The 19,535-nt window shown below is 41.5% G+C and overlaps 1 protein-coding gene across 2 annotated transcripts; it reads left to right on the forward strand.

Moving 5' to 3' along the window:
• Positions 1-9,200: 9,200 nt before the first annotated feature.
• Positions 9,201-18,833, forward strand: LOC115179599 (SLIT and NTRK-like protein 6). 2 transcript variants are annotated; one of them, XM_029741210.1, is made up of 3 exons: positions 9,201-9,718; positions 9,869-9,963; positions 16,305-18,833. In XM_029741210.1, exon 3 carries the CDS (start codon positions 16,321-16,323, stop codon positions 18,823-18,825), a length of 2,505 nt encoding a protein of 834 aa, XP_029597070.1. In that variant the 5' UTR covers positions 9,201-9,718; positions 9,869-9,963; positions 16,305-16,320; the 3' UTR covers positions 18,826-18,833. The 2 variants fall into 2 exon arrangements, with proteins under 2 accessions (XP_029597070.1, XP_029597069.1); XM_029741209.1 differs by lacking the exon at positions 9,869-9,963.
• The last annotated feature ends 702 nt before the right edge of the window (positions 18,834-19,535 follow it).

Consider the following 19,535-nt stretch of genomic DNA (forward strand, 5'->3'; position numbering starts at 1 on the left):
ACAGTGTGCACTGTGCAGTGTATACACAGGTAATTGCTGTGATTAAGCTTTGCAGTTGACAGAGCTGTCAAAAGTGTGTATTTCCTCTCACTACAGGTCCCCTACACACATATAATGTATTTGAATATAAATAGTATGGATTTGAAGGCTCTACTGACACTTACTTTTAAGCGTAGCAAATTGTCACATGCTATACGGTATTGTGTTACATAAGTTACATAAAATGTATTGCTTCACATCCAACCCTTGTTTTTGTTTGACTAGCAACATCAAAATCAAATAGTTTAGCTGCCAGCCTTCTTCATGAGCAAACTATTGTACAGACAGACAGACAGACATACAAAATTAAATGGCAGGATTTAATTATTGGAATATATCAATAAGTGCATATGTAGTTCAGACAGAAAGTTCTAAAAGCTCAAATGCTATCCCAAATGAACAGTTCTCTGCTATTGTCACGTTCTGACCAGTAAAAGGGGTTATTTGTTATTGTAGTTTGGTCAGGATGTGGCAGGGGTGTGTTTGTTTTGTGGTGTCGTTTTTTTGGGGGTATTGTTCTATGTTTTGTATTTCTATGTTCGTATTTCTAGTGTTTGTATTTCTATGTTAGTTTTGGGAACGACCTCCTATTAGAAGCAGCTGGTTGTCGTTGCTTCTAATTGGAGGCCATATTTATATGGGTTTATTTTCTCTTGTGGTTGTGGGTGATTGTTCCATGTAGAGGCAAGGTTACCTTACAGTGCGTGCGTGCGTGCGTGCGTGCGTGCGTGCGTGCGTGCGTGCGTGCGTGCGTGCGTGCGTGCGTGCGTGCGAGCGTGCGTGCGTGCGTGCGTGCGTGTCTTGTTTCAGTGTTCACATATTAATAAAAATATAAGTATGGACACTTATTGCGTATTGGTATTTCGCTGCGTATTGATATTTCTTACTCTTTATCAGAAGATGAAACGTATGACAGCTATGCTTTGTTTTGTACACTGTTTGAGTAGATACGGTTCAATCAGTAGGTGCAAGCAGCCACTGTAGTTTTGGATCCCTCACCCCCAAAACTGCTCTCTGTTTGAATTTGTACGGCAAATCACCAGAAGGGGGCAATGCAAACCAATGGAAATACCATGCTTCCTGTGAATTTGATTTAGAAAGGTCAAGCGTTATAAAAGGAAGCATTAATCAAATCATCTGTGTCACTGAGAAAGCAACTACCATACTATTGGAGACATGTGCCTATTGTGCAAGCTGACAAAAACGTTGAAAAATAAATGTTTGTACATAATGTCACTGACTGAATCTACAGTAGATGTACCTTTAGATAAACAAGGTTTGTCTGATGTGGTCAACCAGAGCAGGCTCTCAGACTATGGTGATTCAGTTGCAACCCAAGCCCTTTTAATTAACACACAACCTGTCTACTTGCGGGACCGATGGACCGCGCCGCCCCACCCATTACACAATGACCTAAATGGGACTAGAGAGGAGTCTATTACGAGAGGGGAGGACAGGCCAGGACCGACAGGGATAGAGCAGCATGTGGTGTGAGGCCTTACCCTGAGGCTGTCCGGCCCTTCTACATGACCAGTACAAGCTGTCCACTCTCACTGATCTGCTTCTGTCCACAATAGGCCACTTCCTGTCTAGAAACAGGGGGGACACAAAAGTCAGTAAACAAAGTACAGTACACACAAAGGGCTTTCAATCACGTACAATAGAACACCAATTGTAATGGCGACCTTGGACCATAAAGAGGTGTTTATTTTTAATTAAACAAGCCTCAGTGGGATAATAAACAGGATATTGCCAGGTAGTCCTCTTTTGTCCTAGTCGGTGGAAGGGGAGATATTGCCAGGTACTCAAACTTTTGTTCTATTCAGTGGAGGGGGAGGTATAGTCTGTCACACGACTATTAGTGAGCAGCGTATCAAGTGAACGTCTCTGGGGTAATAAGTGTGTAGACAGTTGTCTCCTTTGTCCAATCTTCTGGAAAATGACCACAAAAAAGCTATATCAATCTTACTGTGCATGCTGTTCTTATTGTTCGCATAGTATGATTCAGCACATAGAAAGCCTATATGTGAGCTTGCTAAGTCAATAATAGGTTCATATTCAGCAGTGTGTAGCAGAGGTAATTTGGCGAACGAGGCCTGAATGATGACTAACCTCAAACCTGAAGCCTGGAGACTTTTGTTCACTTCCAGTCAGAGTTAGTCTGGAGTCGCCTGGGTGACTCCCGTTTGATATTCGGTCAGTCTCGTTGGTGCATGTGACTCAGATCACACAATTGATATCTGTCAGCTGCTGCAGAGATGGGGAAGAGATGAAAGAGGTGATTAAGTGTAGCACGGGGTGTTTCCAAGGCATAGGCATTAGCTCTGGGAGCTAAGAAGAGCCTTCAGTCCTCATGCAAGGTTACCCACCACAACTCTCAATTCTCTTTCCTTGATTCCACAAGTCCTCTCTCCACGCCTCCTTCTCAAATCACATTGGAGGTTCCTCCCGTCTGGCCTTCTCCGATGCGATTTGCGAAGGAGATGAGGAGAGAGGACATGAAGAATAAAGGAAATACAATTGAGATTTACCCATAAACTCATGTGGTGGGCAGCTTTGCATGAGACCTGAAGACTCGTGTTAGCTGCCAGGGCTAATGCCTACGTCTTACATTGTTCCGGGTTCAATACATGCCACAGGTTTGATTAGTCACATTAATCAGTAAACAAGAGCTCAACAGATCAAATACTGATCAGCTGATGTGCATCAATATCCTGAAATAAGTCCTAACAGCCCCCTAGCAAATTTGCAGCCTGAACATGATCTGAAAATATCACATTGTGCCCTAGTGTCAGTGGGCCTGTGTAATCATGCCTATCTATCCCTGTTGATGGAACAATTTTACCCAACTTCCTTTTTCTCCCCGTTGTCCATTAATGGTATTCTCCAAAATGCTTAATTTATTTCAAATGTTGCACATCTGGTGATGTTGCTGTGTTTTTCCGTTGTGTCTTTAATGTCACTTCCCAGTAGTGTCCTGCAATTTGTGTATGCTTTGGCAATCATGTTATTTTAGTGGTTTTCTACCTTGTGCTTTCCCAAATGAGAGCAGAGCTAACTTGGTCACACGCTGTGACGCTCATGGAAAACTTTTGTTTTCTCACAGGTCACCTACCCAAAGCTTTTCTGGACACAATGATGGTTTTCCCCATACATTCCCTTTATCTCTGTTCTCTATTTGCAGATAACATATTTGTTCTGCCAACAATTCCTCTCACTGAAGATTTACATCCCAACAGATTTGCAGCCACTGCAATGACCCAGACTGCATGTGCAGTCGTGCTGATAGACCAGCCACACACTTCCAGGATAAATGTAGATGTTTTTGCATCACAGTACTATAAACACTATTTTCTCACAGCAGGTTTTCAAATAAATTGTCTAATTCCGTACAATAAAGACGACAAAATCCTCTTAAGAGTGCTATATTTGATCCACTCTATTATCTATGAGTAATGTCTATATGATGCTGCCTATATAAAACAAGGGATATGTGCAAGGGGATCTACAATGAATTGATGCTCAAAGGTAATACTGCATCAATGAGTGGCACCTCAAAACATATTGAATTACGACATCTAGACTTGCTTAACACCTGTATCTACTTAAAATGTTCAATGGGACTACTATACCAGATAAATCAAATAAAGTGTAACTACAAACAATCATGATCTGTCATAAAGAAGGAGAAAGATAACCCTTAGAGATGTTATTTGCTATTGGGCAGGAAACACAACTCACTATGCCAAACCTTCACGTTCACTTCCCTCATCATTGGTAGCCTTTGAGCTCATTTGAACTTTGACACAAGCAACATCAAAAAGATACAGCCTGCTACAGCCTAGTGTTTTGTTGATATGCATCATAGTATAGTTAAATGCTTGTTATTTTGGAAAACAATCAGAAAGCAGTAAAGTCATATTTGACATACTCTGTTGTAACTTTTATGGATTTAAGAATAGATCACAGAACAATCTGTTGGGGCTCATTTACAATCTTTCAGAAAAACTTTTTCGTTTGATGCGGAGATGTTCCACTGTTTCATTCCAAATGGTCCTCAACTGATGCTTCAGAAAAACAAATCAACCGTATCAGTGGCAAGGCAGCAGTAGGCCTGGGGTATATTCACTAGGGACCAAACTGATGCAATGTGGCCGAAACGAGAAGAGACCTTTCTGACCTTTTGCTGTCCAATAACAATAATAACGCTTGTTTTTTTTTGTTTTTCTGTTGCAAAACATTTGTTACAACGCAAAAACATTTTGTTTCGTGTCCCTCAGATGAATAAACACATGGGCCGTTCATTTTGATCATGATAGGCAGAATCTTATCTTGAGATGTACACTGAGTGTACAAAACATTAAGGATACCCCCACCCCCCCTTTTGCCCTCAGAACAGCCTCAATTTGTCAGGGCATTGACTCTACAAGGTGTCAAAAGCTTTCCACAGGGATGCTGGCCCATGCTGACTCCAATGCTTCCCATCAGTTATGTCAAGTTGGCTGGATGTCCTTTGGGAGGTGGACCCTTCTTGATGCACACAGGAAACTGTTGAGTGGCACCTACTACCATACCCCGTTCAAAGGCACTTCAATTTTTTTGTATTGCTTAAATCTTTTGTCTTGCCCATTCCCCTCTGAATGGCACACATACACAATCCATGTCTCAATTCTGTTAAAGCTTAAAAATCCTTCTTTAACCTGTCTCCTCCCCTTCATCTACTCTGATTGAAGTGGATTTAACAAGTGACATCAATAGGGGATCATAGCTTTCACCTGGATTCACCTGGTCAGTCTGTCATTGAAAGAGCAGGTGTCCTTAATGTTTTGTACACTCAGCGTAGGTCTGCAGTGCAACACATCTCCCATTAATATTGACATTGGGATTTACAATACAATTATGTGGAAGTCTGAGTCACATAATCACATCTTAAGTTAGTATCCACAAAGTGTCTCAGAGTAGAAAATTGGTTGTAAGCGCTGAAAATAGAGACATTGTACTTCTGCTCTTATAGGTGAAAATAAAAGCTATGCATGAAGCCTCTTTCGTCATTAGACTCCCATCCATTCGACAGATATTTAGGAGCCCTCATGACCTGGTCTAACCAGTTAAGAGTTAGCAGCAAGTGTCTTGATAATAGAAAAAGGGGGTGAGGCAGTGGCACCTGCGCTACTTGCAATTGCTTTGGAGTTGTTGACAGAATGTTTTGATATTTCTATATGACCAACCCATAAGTCATCTAGACCTACACGCGACACTCGTCTCTTGCACTTGACAATGATTACACATGAGGCCTGTTCCACACGATAGGCCTAAATACCTATAACCACTAGGCTAATACATGAACAAGTAGATTTTTTTTATTCTTCAGATTATTGCATTACATACGTTATGTTCATTCAAGTTATACCTCTTGAGCGCAATATCACGTTGTTAAAAAATATGCCTAAGTTGAGCGTGCCAATTGAAGCCATCTATGGCTTATGTTAACTTTGATTCTGTTTGATGAATATGATAGACCTTTCAAACGTTGTATGCAACATTATCACCTTGTTACTTGATGCCTAGTGCGCCAAAGCGATTTAGAGTTATTAAATGGTGTGATGTTAGAAGAGTGTATTGTTGTATCGGTGATATTGCCAAGATTTCGCTTTTAACAACCATCAGAATTGGTACGGAAAAAGGTTATGCATGCCAACATATCAGGCAAGAATAAAGAGTAGGCAAAGTGATCAACCAACATTACTGACCCCTTTAATGAAAAAAAAAGTCAAACATTATGGACTAAATGTTCCAAACCTGTTGCTACTGGATTATTTTTGCTGTGACAATATAGGGCAAATTAAGATCCTATCAGTGTGGTAACTCAAACTGTCATGAGAGAGATGAGTCGACTTTACTGTCTGAGCAGTGTCTTAACATCCTCCTAAAACCTACTCTGAGCTGGGAGTTCTTTTGGTCTTAAAACAGGTTTTAACAGGATTCCTAGGACCTTTTTTGAAACCCTTTGTGGATGTGGCCCCTGGATTTATAGGACCTGTATGTCACATTGTTAGTGTCTGCCTCTGATGATTGAAACTGAAAAGGTCAGAATTTCAGGACATGTCTTTCTGCATTCCTGTGTGCTGAGAATCTGGTATTGCACTGTCAATGCACAGTAATAATACTCATAACCTATATATTTTGTTGTAATATTTGCTAGTGTTGGGCGCATGATTTCTATGTGATTGTTATTAACATTTTTATAAAATCTTACGGTAATATAATACCATTATGATTTTCTCAAATGTTTACATTGTGATGACAAATTCCATCTAATTACTACAATAAATCAAATGTTCCCACACTTCTGGCATCGGAGAGAAGTAAAGGAATGTTTCTTTATCTTTTCCTACCCTACCGTATGACCATCAACTACATAGAAAACAATCCTCTGTCAATATAGCTAATGCATTACTGGACTGTGAAACTCTGCCAGGACAGGTTATTCTGCTAGTGAATATGACAAGTTGGGACCTGGTTTCTGTGCATTTGTCTCTCATCATGGGAAATGATGTGCTCACCTCACTAATCTCACAACATCATCGTCATAATTTCATGTTTGACGAAGGCTGGTTCTTGAAACCAGTTCCGTAGATCGGCTCTGCGTCATGTCACCAATATGTCTCTGTACACGAAACAGAGAAAATAAATAATGGAACTGTCAGAAGAAGCTGTCATCTAAAGCTTTGAATTGACATATATAATACTTAGTGTATATAGGCATCAGTTGATACCATTTTTCATCACAAATAAAGATAGGCGACCACCTTGGCTGTCCCCTAAAGATACATATATTAGTGCACATCCAGTACATACTGTAATTGATTGTCTGTGATCTCTACTATCAAAATGTTATCTACGATATCAGTGTGGTAGGGCATAAGTTTCACATGCATACCCTGAATATGACCTTCGAACTCATGTCGGGGGGTCGGGGTTGCGATTACACCAGTTTACAGACACCTGTGTTGCCTACTCAGATTAAAATCCCAGTGTTTCCCAGTTTGTCTTATTTCTACAGGGTAAAGTTGGGTTCTCATGTAAAATGGCCAGTAGTGACATGCCTACGAGGAAGACGAAGAGGATCAGTGTGGGGTAACACGGTTGAGTCAGACTGTGACAGTGTGTGGGGAGAGTCAACAAAAACAACGAGGCACATCGTGCCATCAGGTCAAAACAAACAAACTCTCAACAAATGTAGAACTTCCAGTGAGATTCGGTTTGCTCAAAGGTGCTATTTTTTGCATCACCATAAGAAAACACTGGAGCTAGACAGCTGGGCTCTAAACTTTCTGTGATACCTGCACATTGATATTTTGTCAGATATTTACCTGGAAGGCTGAAATTCAATCAATAGCGGATAATGCCTCAAACCACAGAAAACATAAACGTGCGTTCATGCACACAAACGTAAACAGTCCACATCTGTGACTCAAACGACAAGCCCAGTGGCTTACCGTGCAACTTTGATTGAATTCTAGCTATGTCTTCAAATATTGAACCGGTCTCATTCAAATACCTCCAAGACCTCTACTTTCCAAAGCTGTTCATGAGTCGTTAGTGAGGATTCGGATAGCTGTTATTTACTTAACGCGGGGACAAATTCTGATTCAAATGAGATGTTACGAAGCAGTAAACCAAATGAACAAATGTTGGACTAAATAATCTAACTACAGATGGATTATTCCAGGTGTTATCTAAATATATCTTACCCCATGAGAGTATAATATTGTAAGTGAAGCCCAATGCATCTTCAGATCAGAGAATCACTCTTTGAACATCTTCAGATCAGAGAATCAGTCTTTGAACATCTTCAGATCAGAGAGTCATTCTTTGAACAGTTCCCAAATGCGCCTGACACAATCAGGATCATGTTAGGCCTTCCCTGTAGCTCAGTTGGTAGAGCATGGTGTTTGCAACACCAGGGTTGTGGGTTCGATTCCCACGGGGGGCCAGCACAGAAAAAAAAAGTATGATATGTATGAAATTGTATGAAATGTATGCATTCACCACTGTAAGTCGCTCTGGATAAGAGCGTCTGCTAAATGACTAAAATGTAAAATGTATATATAACTATGAGATTCAATTGGAGTCAGATCCCATCCAAGCTCATGCACAACTGACCAGAAAATCCAACCACTGATCTTTCACATAGGATGAAGTATGCACAGGGTTCAATCTGTTTGTATGTATAGGCCATTGTATCATAGACTGTGAACGGACAGTCATTATAAGGATGGTTCCTTAGCTGTCTTAGCTTCAGACCTTCACACATAACTTCCATTGTATGAGGCCTCAGTGAGTGACAGGTAGAATTGTAATGGAAAGAATACACTAACTGGTAGTGTTGATGGAATGGAAATAACCAATAATATGTATCTATGTGCTTTCAGGATGAGAACACATTGTCAATGCGGGTGTCCTAAACATGTTTACCTTGCATTATTCATGACAACTGTCAAACATGTCAACTGTCTTTAATATCTAGTGTGTGAAACCATATCCATTGTCTCCTGTTATTTTGAGCATGAATAATGTATGGGTGTGTTGAACACCTAGCCTACTGCTAGCTTCCCTGATAGGAACTGTAAAAAGCCAGTCAAGGTGAGGGTTTATTTTACTGTAAAACAGAGAGTTCCTGAGACCAGGAAACATATGTAAACACCTTTACAAGGTAACCCCTGTGCAGTAAACATTCCTTGTAGTTCACTTGAAATATTAGGATTCATGCTTACCACACGCCTGCACACGCCTACACACGCCTACACACACAGACACACACACACACACACCTACCATTTAAATACTTTAGAATCTGCGATTTCTGACAGTTGCATGACCCAAAGTGATATTCACTGTGATCAAGGTCAGGAAAGATTTCTGTTTCCCCAAAACAGTAATCTTCACACAAACAAAAACATAAAAAAAAGCAGATCAGTAAGTTACATTACCGATGCAGATGAATCTCTAATGAATCTATATAAACACATTCGAAATAATGATATTATATCAACATTCGTAGCGCTACTGTGGGCAACCTGACCTTCAGAACCAGATACCTTCTCCTAAACGCGTTCCACAACGCCATTCAATGCCATAAAAGTCAGCGAGTCTCGGGGGGAGGAGCCCAGAACAACTACAATACTTCGGAGCTTTCCACCGCTCAAAAGCATGTAAATTCTAAGGAACTATGCGAAGGATCAGTATACCAAATAGGCTCTACAGTTACACTCACCCTTTAGTGGCTGGTCATTTAGCACAGAATAAGTTAACAGAGAGGACTGACCAGGGAGACTAATAAGGATCTACATTAATTAATTAATTCATCAAAGATAAAGTGGAAAGTCCAACACATCCCAAAATTGCCTCGGACGGGTCGTGTCGGGTTGAACACTTTGCAATATCAGAAATCGGGAATTGTAAACGCCGACAGTCTTCTACAAAAACAAGAGGTGACAAAAGTAAACGTTATTTACACCAGTATGCCTAGCCTATTCTCTAAAGAAGATGCTGTAAAATTTAAATAAACAGTTTGAGAGGACTTTTGATGCTTCGCATCCTTACGTCTCCACATGGATCAACCTCTCTAACCCAAGCATCCTTTGGATTAGCCACAGTCTTTCTCACTGCACAACGGGTAAGTAGCCTATCATATCATCCGAACGAGAAGTCTCACAACTGTTATAAATTCGTTACTTTCTCAAATTAGTTTGTTGACAACCTTTCTTTAGACTGGTAGGACATATAGTCACTTTAACTTCCTGCGTCTATCTTGTGTGGTATCCAGGTGTCCGTTCGATATGTCGAGGTTTGTTCGGACTAGCTGGAGCTGAGGCTGGGAGCTCGCTTTCCTCCAAATAACCTACAGATTTTATTATATTGGTATGTAAACGTACGGAAGTGTTCTGGCCAAAGCGCTTGTGTTTTTTAGAGATTGCCGTTGGAAAGACATAACTTTAAAAATTGTTATCCTCCATTTGCAAATTGGATTGTCTGATTCAATAATTATTTAGTTTGTGAGGGCAGTTGAATTAGTCGAAATAAAATTGCTAAAGTAACATTACACCTGGGTCGACAGACACATTCAGGTATTTTACGCGCACCTGGCGCACCGCCATGCATTAAATTTAGCTGTACGTATTGCAAATCTCCAGCAACGCATTGATTTAGCCAACTACAATCAATCGTCCTTGGAACATGTAACATGATTCAGCATATGCTCACCTAAAATGTTCCCCGAGCGATTTCTATTGGTAATAATAGCACACACTAGTCTTACCAGCTTACTTGACTCAACATGTTTTGGGTGTAAATCAGTTAAATTAGACTACCACATAAATGGGGGCATTTATAACATCGTTCTAATAAGGTACCTCCATGCAACCAGATTACAATTACTCAGCTGTGCACTGTAACTGCAGATGGAATATTGTTTGAGAATGTGTAAAATAAAATACGCAGGCCTAGGTTTTAAATTAATTACATTTTAGTCATATATGCGTAGGAGAATATAATACATTGGGAACAAAATAGAACAGAATAAAATGTGACTATGGATTCCATGTAAGTGCATGGTCTTTGAGCTAAAGGATGACCACGTTGAGTTGGTCATCACATTTATGCGCTCACTGTGCATTGAAATCTAACTTAAAACATGAAGAACGTGGTTACAATATATGGTTATCGTGCTACATTGTATTCCTGCTCTGGTAGGATCATGTAAATTCCCATTTGGACTGTTCACCCATGAACACCCACTAACTGTATTCCTGATTAGGCAAGCCATTGAGTATTAAATAACGGAGGTACAAATCATTTTTTCCCCCCAAGAACAGGAAACAAACAAACACACACACATGCAGACCTTATGAAATAGTTGCAATGGGACAGAGAGTGAGTGACCTTTCGTCAGTCTTGAGTGATCGAATGTAAATATAACCCGTGGATTGTGGGACTGAGGACCATGGCGACGTCTCTATAGATGTATGTGGGAGTAGTGGTTTCCCTGTAGGGCAAGCACATCACTTCCAATACACTGGAATAGGGAACTGTCCTTCCATTAATTGGCCTGGGAACATTGCGCAGAGGTCCTCCACCGGGTGCATATTCATGCGCTGCACAATACAGTGTGCTGAAGCTCCTAATTTGCTCTCATGGCTCTCGAGTTGAGTTTCTCTCTGCCTTGCCTCCCTTAGAGTCCTTCAGCCATGAGCGTAGCATCCGGTGTGCAGCAGTAACAACCCCTAGTCTAACCTCCAGTCTGCTGGCTAAGCTACTTCTGTATAGAGACAGTGTGGTCCTTAGCTTTCAACACTGTGTCTCCGTAATAGAACTAAGTAAGCAATTAGAGGTCATATTGCAAATGGTGAACATGCACTGAGTATGCCAAACATTAGGAACACCTTCCTAATATTGAGTTGTGCCTCCTTTTGCCCTTAGAACTGCCTCAATTCATTGGGGGCATAGACTCTACAAGGTGTCAAAAGCGTTCCACAGGGATGCTGGACCATGTTGACTCCAATGCTTGGCACCTACTACCATACCCGTTCAAAGGCACTTAAATGTTTTGTCTTGCCCATTCCCCCTCTGAATGGCACATATACACAATCCATGTCTCAATTGTCTCAAGTCTTAAAAATCCTTCTTTAACCTGTCTCCTCCCCTTCATCTACACTGAATGAAGTGGATTTAACAAGTGACATCAATAAGGGATCATAGCTTTCATCTGGTCAGTCTATGTCATGGAAAGAGCAGGTGTCCTTAATGCTTTGTCCACTCCGTGTGTATGTCAGTACACAAATGCCAATACCATACACCATGCAGAAATACATAATCATAAACTAACAGCACTTATCTATCCAGAGGGGCCATTTGAATCATGGTGTTGGTTTGAAACTGGCAAGGTGGTGTACGTGACTTGAAAATGTCCTGTTTATGTTGTATAAAGTGATTATACTGAAATCACAGCCTTTTGTTTTGGGTTGGGTTTAAGTGTTCTAATCTTGGCTTGTGTAATGGATCTACACAGATTAAAAGGATACCAACAACTAGGCTACGTTAGGATATTTCAATATCACGTCGTTTTGGATGATGCTTCTGTAGAAAACAAGACGTGTTGTTGAGACTTTTACTGTCAGTACTTTGTGTGGTGAGGAAAAATAGTCACTTGTCAAAGTTGTTGATGATGAGTCATTTAAAGTTGACTAGTTTTACAAGATCTCCCAGGTTTGGGCATGTCTGTGGTTTTGGTCATGCAGCTCAGTGCTATTATGGAAGATCCTCTTCCTTTTACCCATAATATGTCAGTCTGTGTGATATTCTCAAATGGCCTCATCCAGTCTCCTTTAAAACAGAATAATAATACATTTCTGGTCTAACTAGGGAGTAAGGGAGGGGTATTCCTTTGGTCCAGATTCTGCAGTGTACTGTTTTACATTACTGCAGAGCCAAGTGCCTTGATTGTGACAATGTTTCGCACATCTGCAGATGTCTTTCTTGCTATACATATTTAAAGTCACTTGGTACATCTGTCTGATAATCCTTGTGACAAACAATTGCGCCAAATTAGTTAAACAGACCTTTTGAAATGCATGCCTGCTAAATCGTCTTTACCAGGGGAACTGGGTTCCCCCCTGTCGTGCTGCTATTATTAGCCTATCACGCATATGCTCGCTATCAACGAGGAGGGGCCCACCAGCCGAGCACACTGTAAAGGTATGTGCTGCATTGATTATTGTGGCAAGCCGTGTGCACGGTGGCGTTTATCGATCAGGCACCAATTATAGCTATCTCATCGGGGGATCAGCTGTGTGTGTGTGTGTGTGTGTGTGTGTGTGTGTGTGTGTGTGTGTGTGTGTGTGTGTGTGTGTGTGTGTGTGTGTGTGTGCTATAAGATTGGCCGCCTGAGTGGAGCTGGGTTCGCAGCTGACGTGATGTAACATCATGGACGCCTGCTATCACTCAGCCGATGTGTGTCCGTTATCAATGCTGTGGTGGGGCATCAGTGTTTGGTTGTATAATGGATGACATTGCTTTGGAAGACCACCTGCTCTGGAAGAAATGCCACAATGTGGAATATATTGGGTATATTTCTGTGAAAGTCAAAGCCTCTGTTGATAGTGATAAAGACAAATCTTGGCCATTCCATTATTATGTAAAATACCGAAGCCTTTCATAACCACCCATAATTATACACTGAGTGTACAAAACAGTAGGAACACCTTCCTAATATTGAGTTGCACACCCTGTTGCCCTCAGAACAGCCTCAGTTTGTTGGGGCATGGACTCTACAAGATGTTGAAAGCGTTCCACAGGGATCCTGGCCCATGTTGACTCCAATGCTTCCCACAGTTGTGTCATGTTGGCTGGATATCCTTTGGGAGGTGGACCATTCTTTATACACACGGGGAGCTGTTGAGCATGAAAAACCCAGCAGCGCGGCAGTTCTTGACACTCAAATCGGTGCGCCTGGCACCTACTACCATACGCGGTTCAAAGGCACTCCACAATCCATGTCTCAATTGTCTTGAGGCTTACAAATCCTTCTTTAACCTGTCTCTTCCCCTTCATCTACACTGATTGAAGTGGATTAAACAGATGACATCAATAAGGGATCATAGCTTTCACTTGGATTCACCTGGTCAGTCTGTCATGGAAAGAGCATGTTTTGTACACTTAGGGAATACAATAGTAGTCTTGTTAGTGTTGTTGATGGTGGTGTTAGTAGAAGTAACAGTAGAAGTAGCAGTAGAAGTAGACGTAACAGTAGAAGTAACAGTAACAGTAAGAGTAGTGGTAGCAGTAGCAGTAGAAGTAACAGTAGTGGTAGCAGTAGAAGTAACAGTAGAAGTAGCAGTAGAAGTAACAGTAGAAGTAGCAGTAGAAGTAGACGTAACAGTAACAGTAACAGTAGTGGTAGCAGTAGAAGTAGCAGTAGAAGTAACAGTAGTGGTAGCAGTAGAAGTAACAGTAGAAGTAGCAGTAGAAGTAACAGTAGAAGTAGCAGTAGAAGTAGACGTAACAGTAACAGTAACAGTAGTGGTAGCAGTAGCAGTAGAAGTAACAGTAGTGGTAGCAGTAGAAGTAGCAGTAGAAGTAACAGTAGTGGTAGCAGTAGAAGTAACAGTAGAAGTAACAGTAGAAGTAACAGTAGAAGTAGCAGTAGAAGTAGACGTAACAGTAGAAGTAACAGTAACAGTAGCGGTAGAAGTAACAGTAGTGGTAGCAGTAGAAGTAACAGTAGCGGTAGTGGTAGCAGTAGAAGTAACAGTAGTGGTAGCAGTAGAAGTAACAGTAGCGGTAGTGGTAGCCATAGAAGTAGCAGTAGCATTTGTATCCTGCGTCTACAATGCTTAGAGGCAGAAAAGAGCAGCTAAATGAGATAATGATTGACGTTTTAGCATGTATGTCATTCCCCTTTACCGAGGATGAGTCTACAAGGCTATATCAGTGCCATGTAAACTGCTCTGCTGGGGCAGAGGAGAAGTATTTAGAGCATCAGTCACCGCAAATCAATTTAAATGGACAAACAATGATCTCAAACGGCAATAGCTGAATTATCCGAAAGCTATGATTTGCTATGACTTAATAACAGGGTTGATATACTACATTGTGAATATTCCACACCACTGTGACATTTACATTTTAGTCATTTAGCAGACACACTTATCTACTGCGACTTACAAGAGCAATTAGGGTTAAGTGCCTTGCTCAACAACACTTTGACAGATTTTTCACCTAGTCAGCTCAGGGATTCAAACCAACTACCTTCTGGTTACTGGCCCAACACCCTTAACCGCTAGGCTACCTGCTACAGTTGTGTTAAAACACCATCAGTGATGCAGGATAAGGGTGCTATGGAACCATCAAGCAGGAACCCCCATTTTGGCGCGACCACTCTGCCTAACAGATTGCACTTGAGAGCAATATGAAGCACATAGAGCAAACAGTGTGAATGACCTATTTGTCTGGCGATATATGGACAAGGATCATTGTGTATATTACAAGGGCCGCAGGGGACGAGTGATACATGTTTTATTTCCGAAGTTTCTCGCTCTTTTTCTTTCGTTCAGAGTGCACCGTTTTCCCAGTAATTTTTTTATGACCCCCTACTAGCAGAGTAACTGTTTGGTGATGAGTTGGCCTTGCTTACATGCATGAGAAGGCATTATAAGGCTCCACTGGCCTCCAATGGATCTGTGTAGTTGCTTCGCCCACAAGCTATACACATTTGATTCTGAAAATAGATGTGGTGCTGTTTTTTTCCACTATCCTGACCCTATTGTCATCCATTGTGTAATACACCCAGTCACTTTTCAATAGTATATATTTTATTTTTTTATCTTGTAAAAAATCTTACCCCCTCATCCACATAAAGCATTTAGTGATAAAGCATTCAGTCTTTGACCGGTGTAATTTTTTTCTTCCACCAATGCAGTGCAGCGCTGTCATCCAACAGCGTGAGGCCTGTCATACAGCACAATACACCCAGCCTACAGTATCAAGCTAGTTCGGTATCTAGGGAGAATCAATGAAATAGCACCGCTTCGTGTGATGATCGCACATTGCTGTGTGAGAGATTTCAAAAAGGAAAATTGGGTGAGAAAATACATGTTGGTTCATTTGAGGGAAAAAAAATATTTTATTGACGCTGCCTCTTCTTGGGTTAAAAACATGGATGAAATCTATTCTAGACCATACCCAAGTGTATTATTTAAACAGATGAAGTTTTCTACCTTACCTTGTATATGAGGTATTGTGGCCATGTAAACAAGATTCCAATGTTCACTAGGCCATGCATGTTCTAAAGAATATGAATTCATCACATTCCTTCAAAGATAACTGTATGCTCCCTTCATGCATATGATACATCAATGAGTAATTAATTTTAAAGTTCATTGTGTATTCAGTTTCAAGTTCATTTTCTATACTGTGAGAATTGCATTGATCTTATGATCCAGGATTAAAAGTATATGCACAGTTCGGAAAGAATGGGTCAATGTATTTCTATAATAGGAGACCATGCTTTATTGTCTGTCTAAAGGGACTGATAATCTAATAAAAGTATTTAAGATACTTATAGCAGCAATATGTAAACAAATACTTGTGATTATTGATTTAATCTATGTTTTTATGTTGTTTTCCAAGTCCATTACATTTTGGTAACATCTTTCTCTCCCTCTCTTCCCTCCCTCCCCTCCGTCCTTCTTCTTTATGTTTTGCAGATACAACGGACAGAAAATGCTACCCCGCATCGTTTTCCTTTGCTCATTTTTCGCTGCTGCTTGTTTCCAAGACATCCAGCCCTCCAAGGCATTTCTGAGTGAGTCCTGTGACTCATTGTGTACTTGTGAAGAAAAAGATGGCATCCTGTATCTTAACTGTGAGGAGAGAAATATCAGCAAGATCTCCCAAATCAAAGTGCCGTCAGCTCTACCTTTCCACCTCAATCTGTACAAAAACGACTTGGTGGAGTTGCATGCAGAAGACTTGGAAGGTTTAAAGAATGCTGTTTCACTTCATCTCGGGGCTAATAGCATACAAGAGCTTGAACCTGGGGTCTTTAGTGCACTGGGCTCCTTGAAGAAGCTCCACATCAACAGTAATTTCCTGGTCATGTTGAAGGAAGACACTTTTCACGGCTTGGTAAATTTGGAGTTTCTCCAGGCGGACACAAACTTCATCCGCGTGGTCGAGCCGGGGGCATTCAGCAAACTCATCCGCCTCAAAGTTCTGATCCTCAACGACAACGCCATTGAGTTTCTTCCCAGCAATATTTTCCGGTTTGTTCCACTCACCCACTTGGACCTGCGGGGGAACCAGTTACAGACCCTGCCTTACGTTGGCTTCCTGGAGCACATTGGGCGGATCATGGAGCTTCTTCTGGAGGACAACGACTGGATGTGCGATTGTGAGATCCTTCATCTGAAGATCTGGATGGAGAACATGCGGGCCCAGTCGGCCATTGGGGAGGTGGTCTGCAGCAGCCCCCACCACCTCAGGGGCACCATCCTAGCCAAAATCAAACGGGATGTTCTCTGCCCCTCTCACGCTGATATCAACTTAGAGGAGCCTTCCAAGTCACTCGACATGGTGGTCACTCCATCTTCCAAAGTGGCAGAGATTCCGAAGTTGGAGGACGCCAAGGATGACGTAAAGATTCCGACAGCTGCTTATGTTCCAGGGAGTCCTTGTGTGGAGCACTGTTCTTGTCACAATCACCCTGTGGCTGGGTTTTTAATGCATTGTCAGGATAGAGGGATTCAACGGATTTCGGATATTGGAATACTTGAGCAAAGCCCCACCAAGCTGGTGCTCACAGGAAACATGATTCAGAGACTGTTGAAATATGACTTTGTCATATATGATGGTTTGGAGTTATTGAATTTAGCCAACAATCGAATTGATTACATTGACAATGAAACTTTTCTCAGCTTAAGCAATTTGAAAAAACTTTATCTCAACGGCAACAGAATTGAAACCCTTTCCGCGACCATGTTCATTGGACTTCACAACCTTGAATACCTATATTTGGAATATAACATTATCAAAGAAATTGTTCCAGGAGCTTTTAATCCTTTGCCAAATCTCAAACTCTTGTCTTTGAATAACAATCTGCTGACTAGTCTCCCATTGCAGATATTTCGCAACGTGCCCCTCACCAAACTGAACCTGAGAAAAAATCTGCTCATGCACCTGCCTGTTAGCAACGTGCTGGACCAGCTTGACTCTTTAGAGCAGATTTATTTAGAGGACAACCCCTGGGACTGCAGCTGTGACTTAATCAGTCTCAAACAGTGGGTTGAGAAGCTGAGGAAGGACACAGTCGTAGGTTCCATTTTGTGTCACACACCGAGAAAAGTGGCAAAGGCTGAGCTGAGGGCCCTCAGAAACGAGTTGCTGTGCCGCGGCCTAGTGACCTACTCCTTGCCCACAGATGAGGACGAGACAACCACAGTGGCGACTGACGGCGCTAGAAGTGGTTTCTTCAGCTCAATCACAGACTCAGTTCCGCTCTCCGTTCTGATCCTTAGCTTGCTCGTCATCTTCCTCATGGTCATCTTCTGTTCAGCAGGGATCGTGGCATTCCTCGTTCACAGACGGCGAAGGAGGGTGAAGAAGAAACAGGCGGAAGAGCAGCCGCGGGAGAGCAGCAGCCCCATCCACCTGCAATACAGCATGTACGGCCAGAAAACCACCCACCACACACTGGGGCAGAGGACAGGAAGCACCGTGTACGACGAGTGCTCACATAGCCCCATCGTCCAGATCTGCCGCAACCCCACCTACTGCACTCAGCATAAAGAATATGAGTCTGACCTCAATGAACTGGACGAACCAAAGCACATCTGTCGTAGCATCATGGAGACAGAGAACACTTCCCCTCTCACAGGCTCTAATTTGAAGTTCAGAGCTGTGACGTCAGACTGTCCAACTGAGTTCGTAACACTCGGAGATGCGAGCTCCCTCTATAAAAACATACTAGAGAGGGAGAGGGTTAGGGAGCTGCAGCAGCTCGGAATTACTGAATACCTCAGGAAAAACATGTCCCAGCTACAACCAACGGTAGAGATGCAGGTCCCAGGACACCACGAGGAACTGAAATTAATGGAGACTATTATGTTGTCAAGACCGAGGAAGGTAATGGTGGAACAAACGAAAAACGAGTACTTTGAACTCAAAGCTAACCTACACACCGAGCCAGATTATTTGGAGGTTCTGGAGCATCAAACTGCATTTAACTGATATAAAAAGACAATTCATGGTTTTATATTCAACTCCAGAAGTGCCTTGTCCAAAACTGCCATCTTATATTTTCAGTCGAAGACCTACATATCCCACAGCGGTCTTGGACATACAAGTCATTTGTAGCACAGAATGTACTGTATAATTATCTTTTTTTTTCATTTTGTTTTCCTATACAGTGCCTTGCACAAGTATTCATCCCCCTTGGCGTTTTTACTATTTTGTTGCATTACAACCTGTAATTTAAATTGATTTTAATTTGGATTTCATGTAATGGACATACACAAAATAGTCCAAATTGGTGAAGTGAAATAAAAAAAAAAAATTGTTTCATAAAATTCAAAACAAAAGAGAAAACGGAAGAGTGTTCGGTGCATATGTATTGACCCCCTTTGCAATGAAGCCCCTAAATAATATATTGTGCAACCTTTACTTTCAGAAGTCACATAATTAGTTAAATAAAGTCCACCTGTGTGCAATCTTAAGTGTCACATGATCTCAGTATATATGTACCTGTTCTGAAAGGACCCAGAGTCTGCAACACCACTAAGCAAGGGGCACCATGAAGACCAAGGAGCTCTCCAAATAGGTCAGGGACAAAGTTGTGGAGAAGTACAGATCAGGGTTGGGTTATAAAAAAATATCTGAAACTTTGAACATCCCACGGAGCACCATTAATTTAAATCAATTATTAAACAATTTTAAGAATA

Source organism: Salmo trutta, chromosome 39 (assembly GCF_901001165.1).
Source record: "Salmo trutta chromosome 39, fSalTru1.1, whole genome shotgun sequence".
Lineage (NCBI taxonomy): Eukaryota > Metazoa > Chordata > Actinopteri > Salmoniformes > Salmonidae > Salmo > Salmo trutta.

Bases quoted from the DNA above. Each gene is read 5' to 3' on its own strand.
- LOC115179599 (XM_029741210.1), top strand. From the start codon at position 16,321: ATGCTACCCCGCATCGTTTTCCTTTGCTCATTTTTCGCTGCTGCTTGT.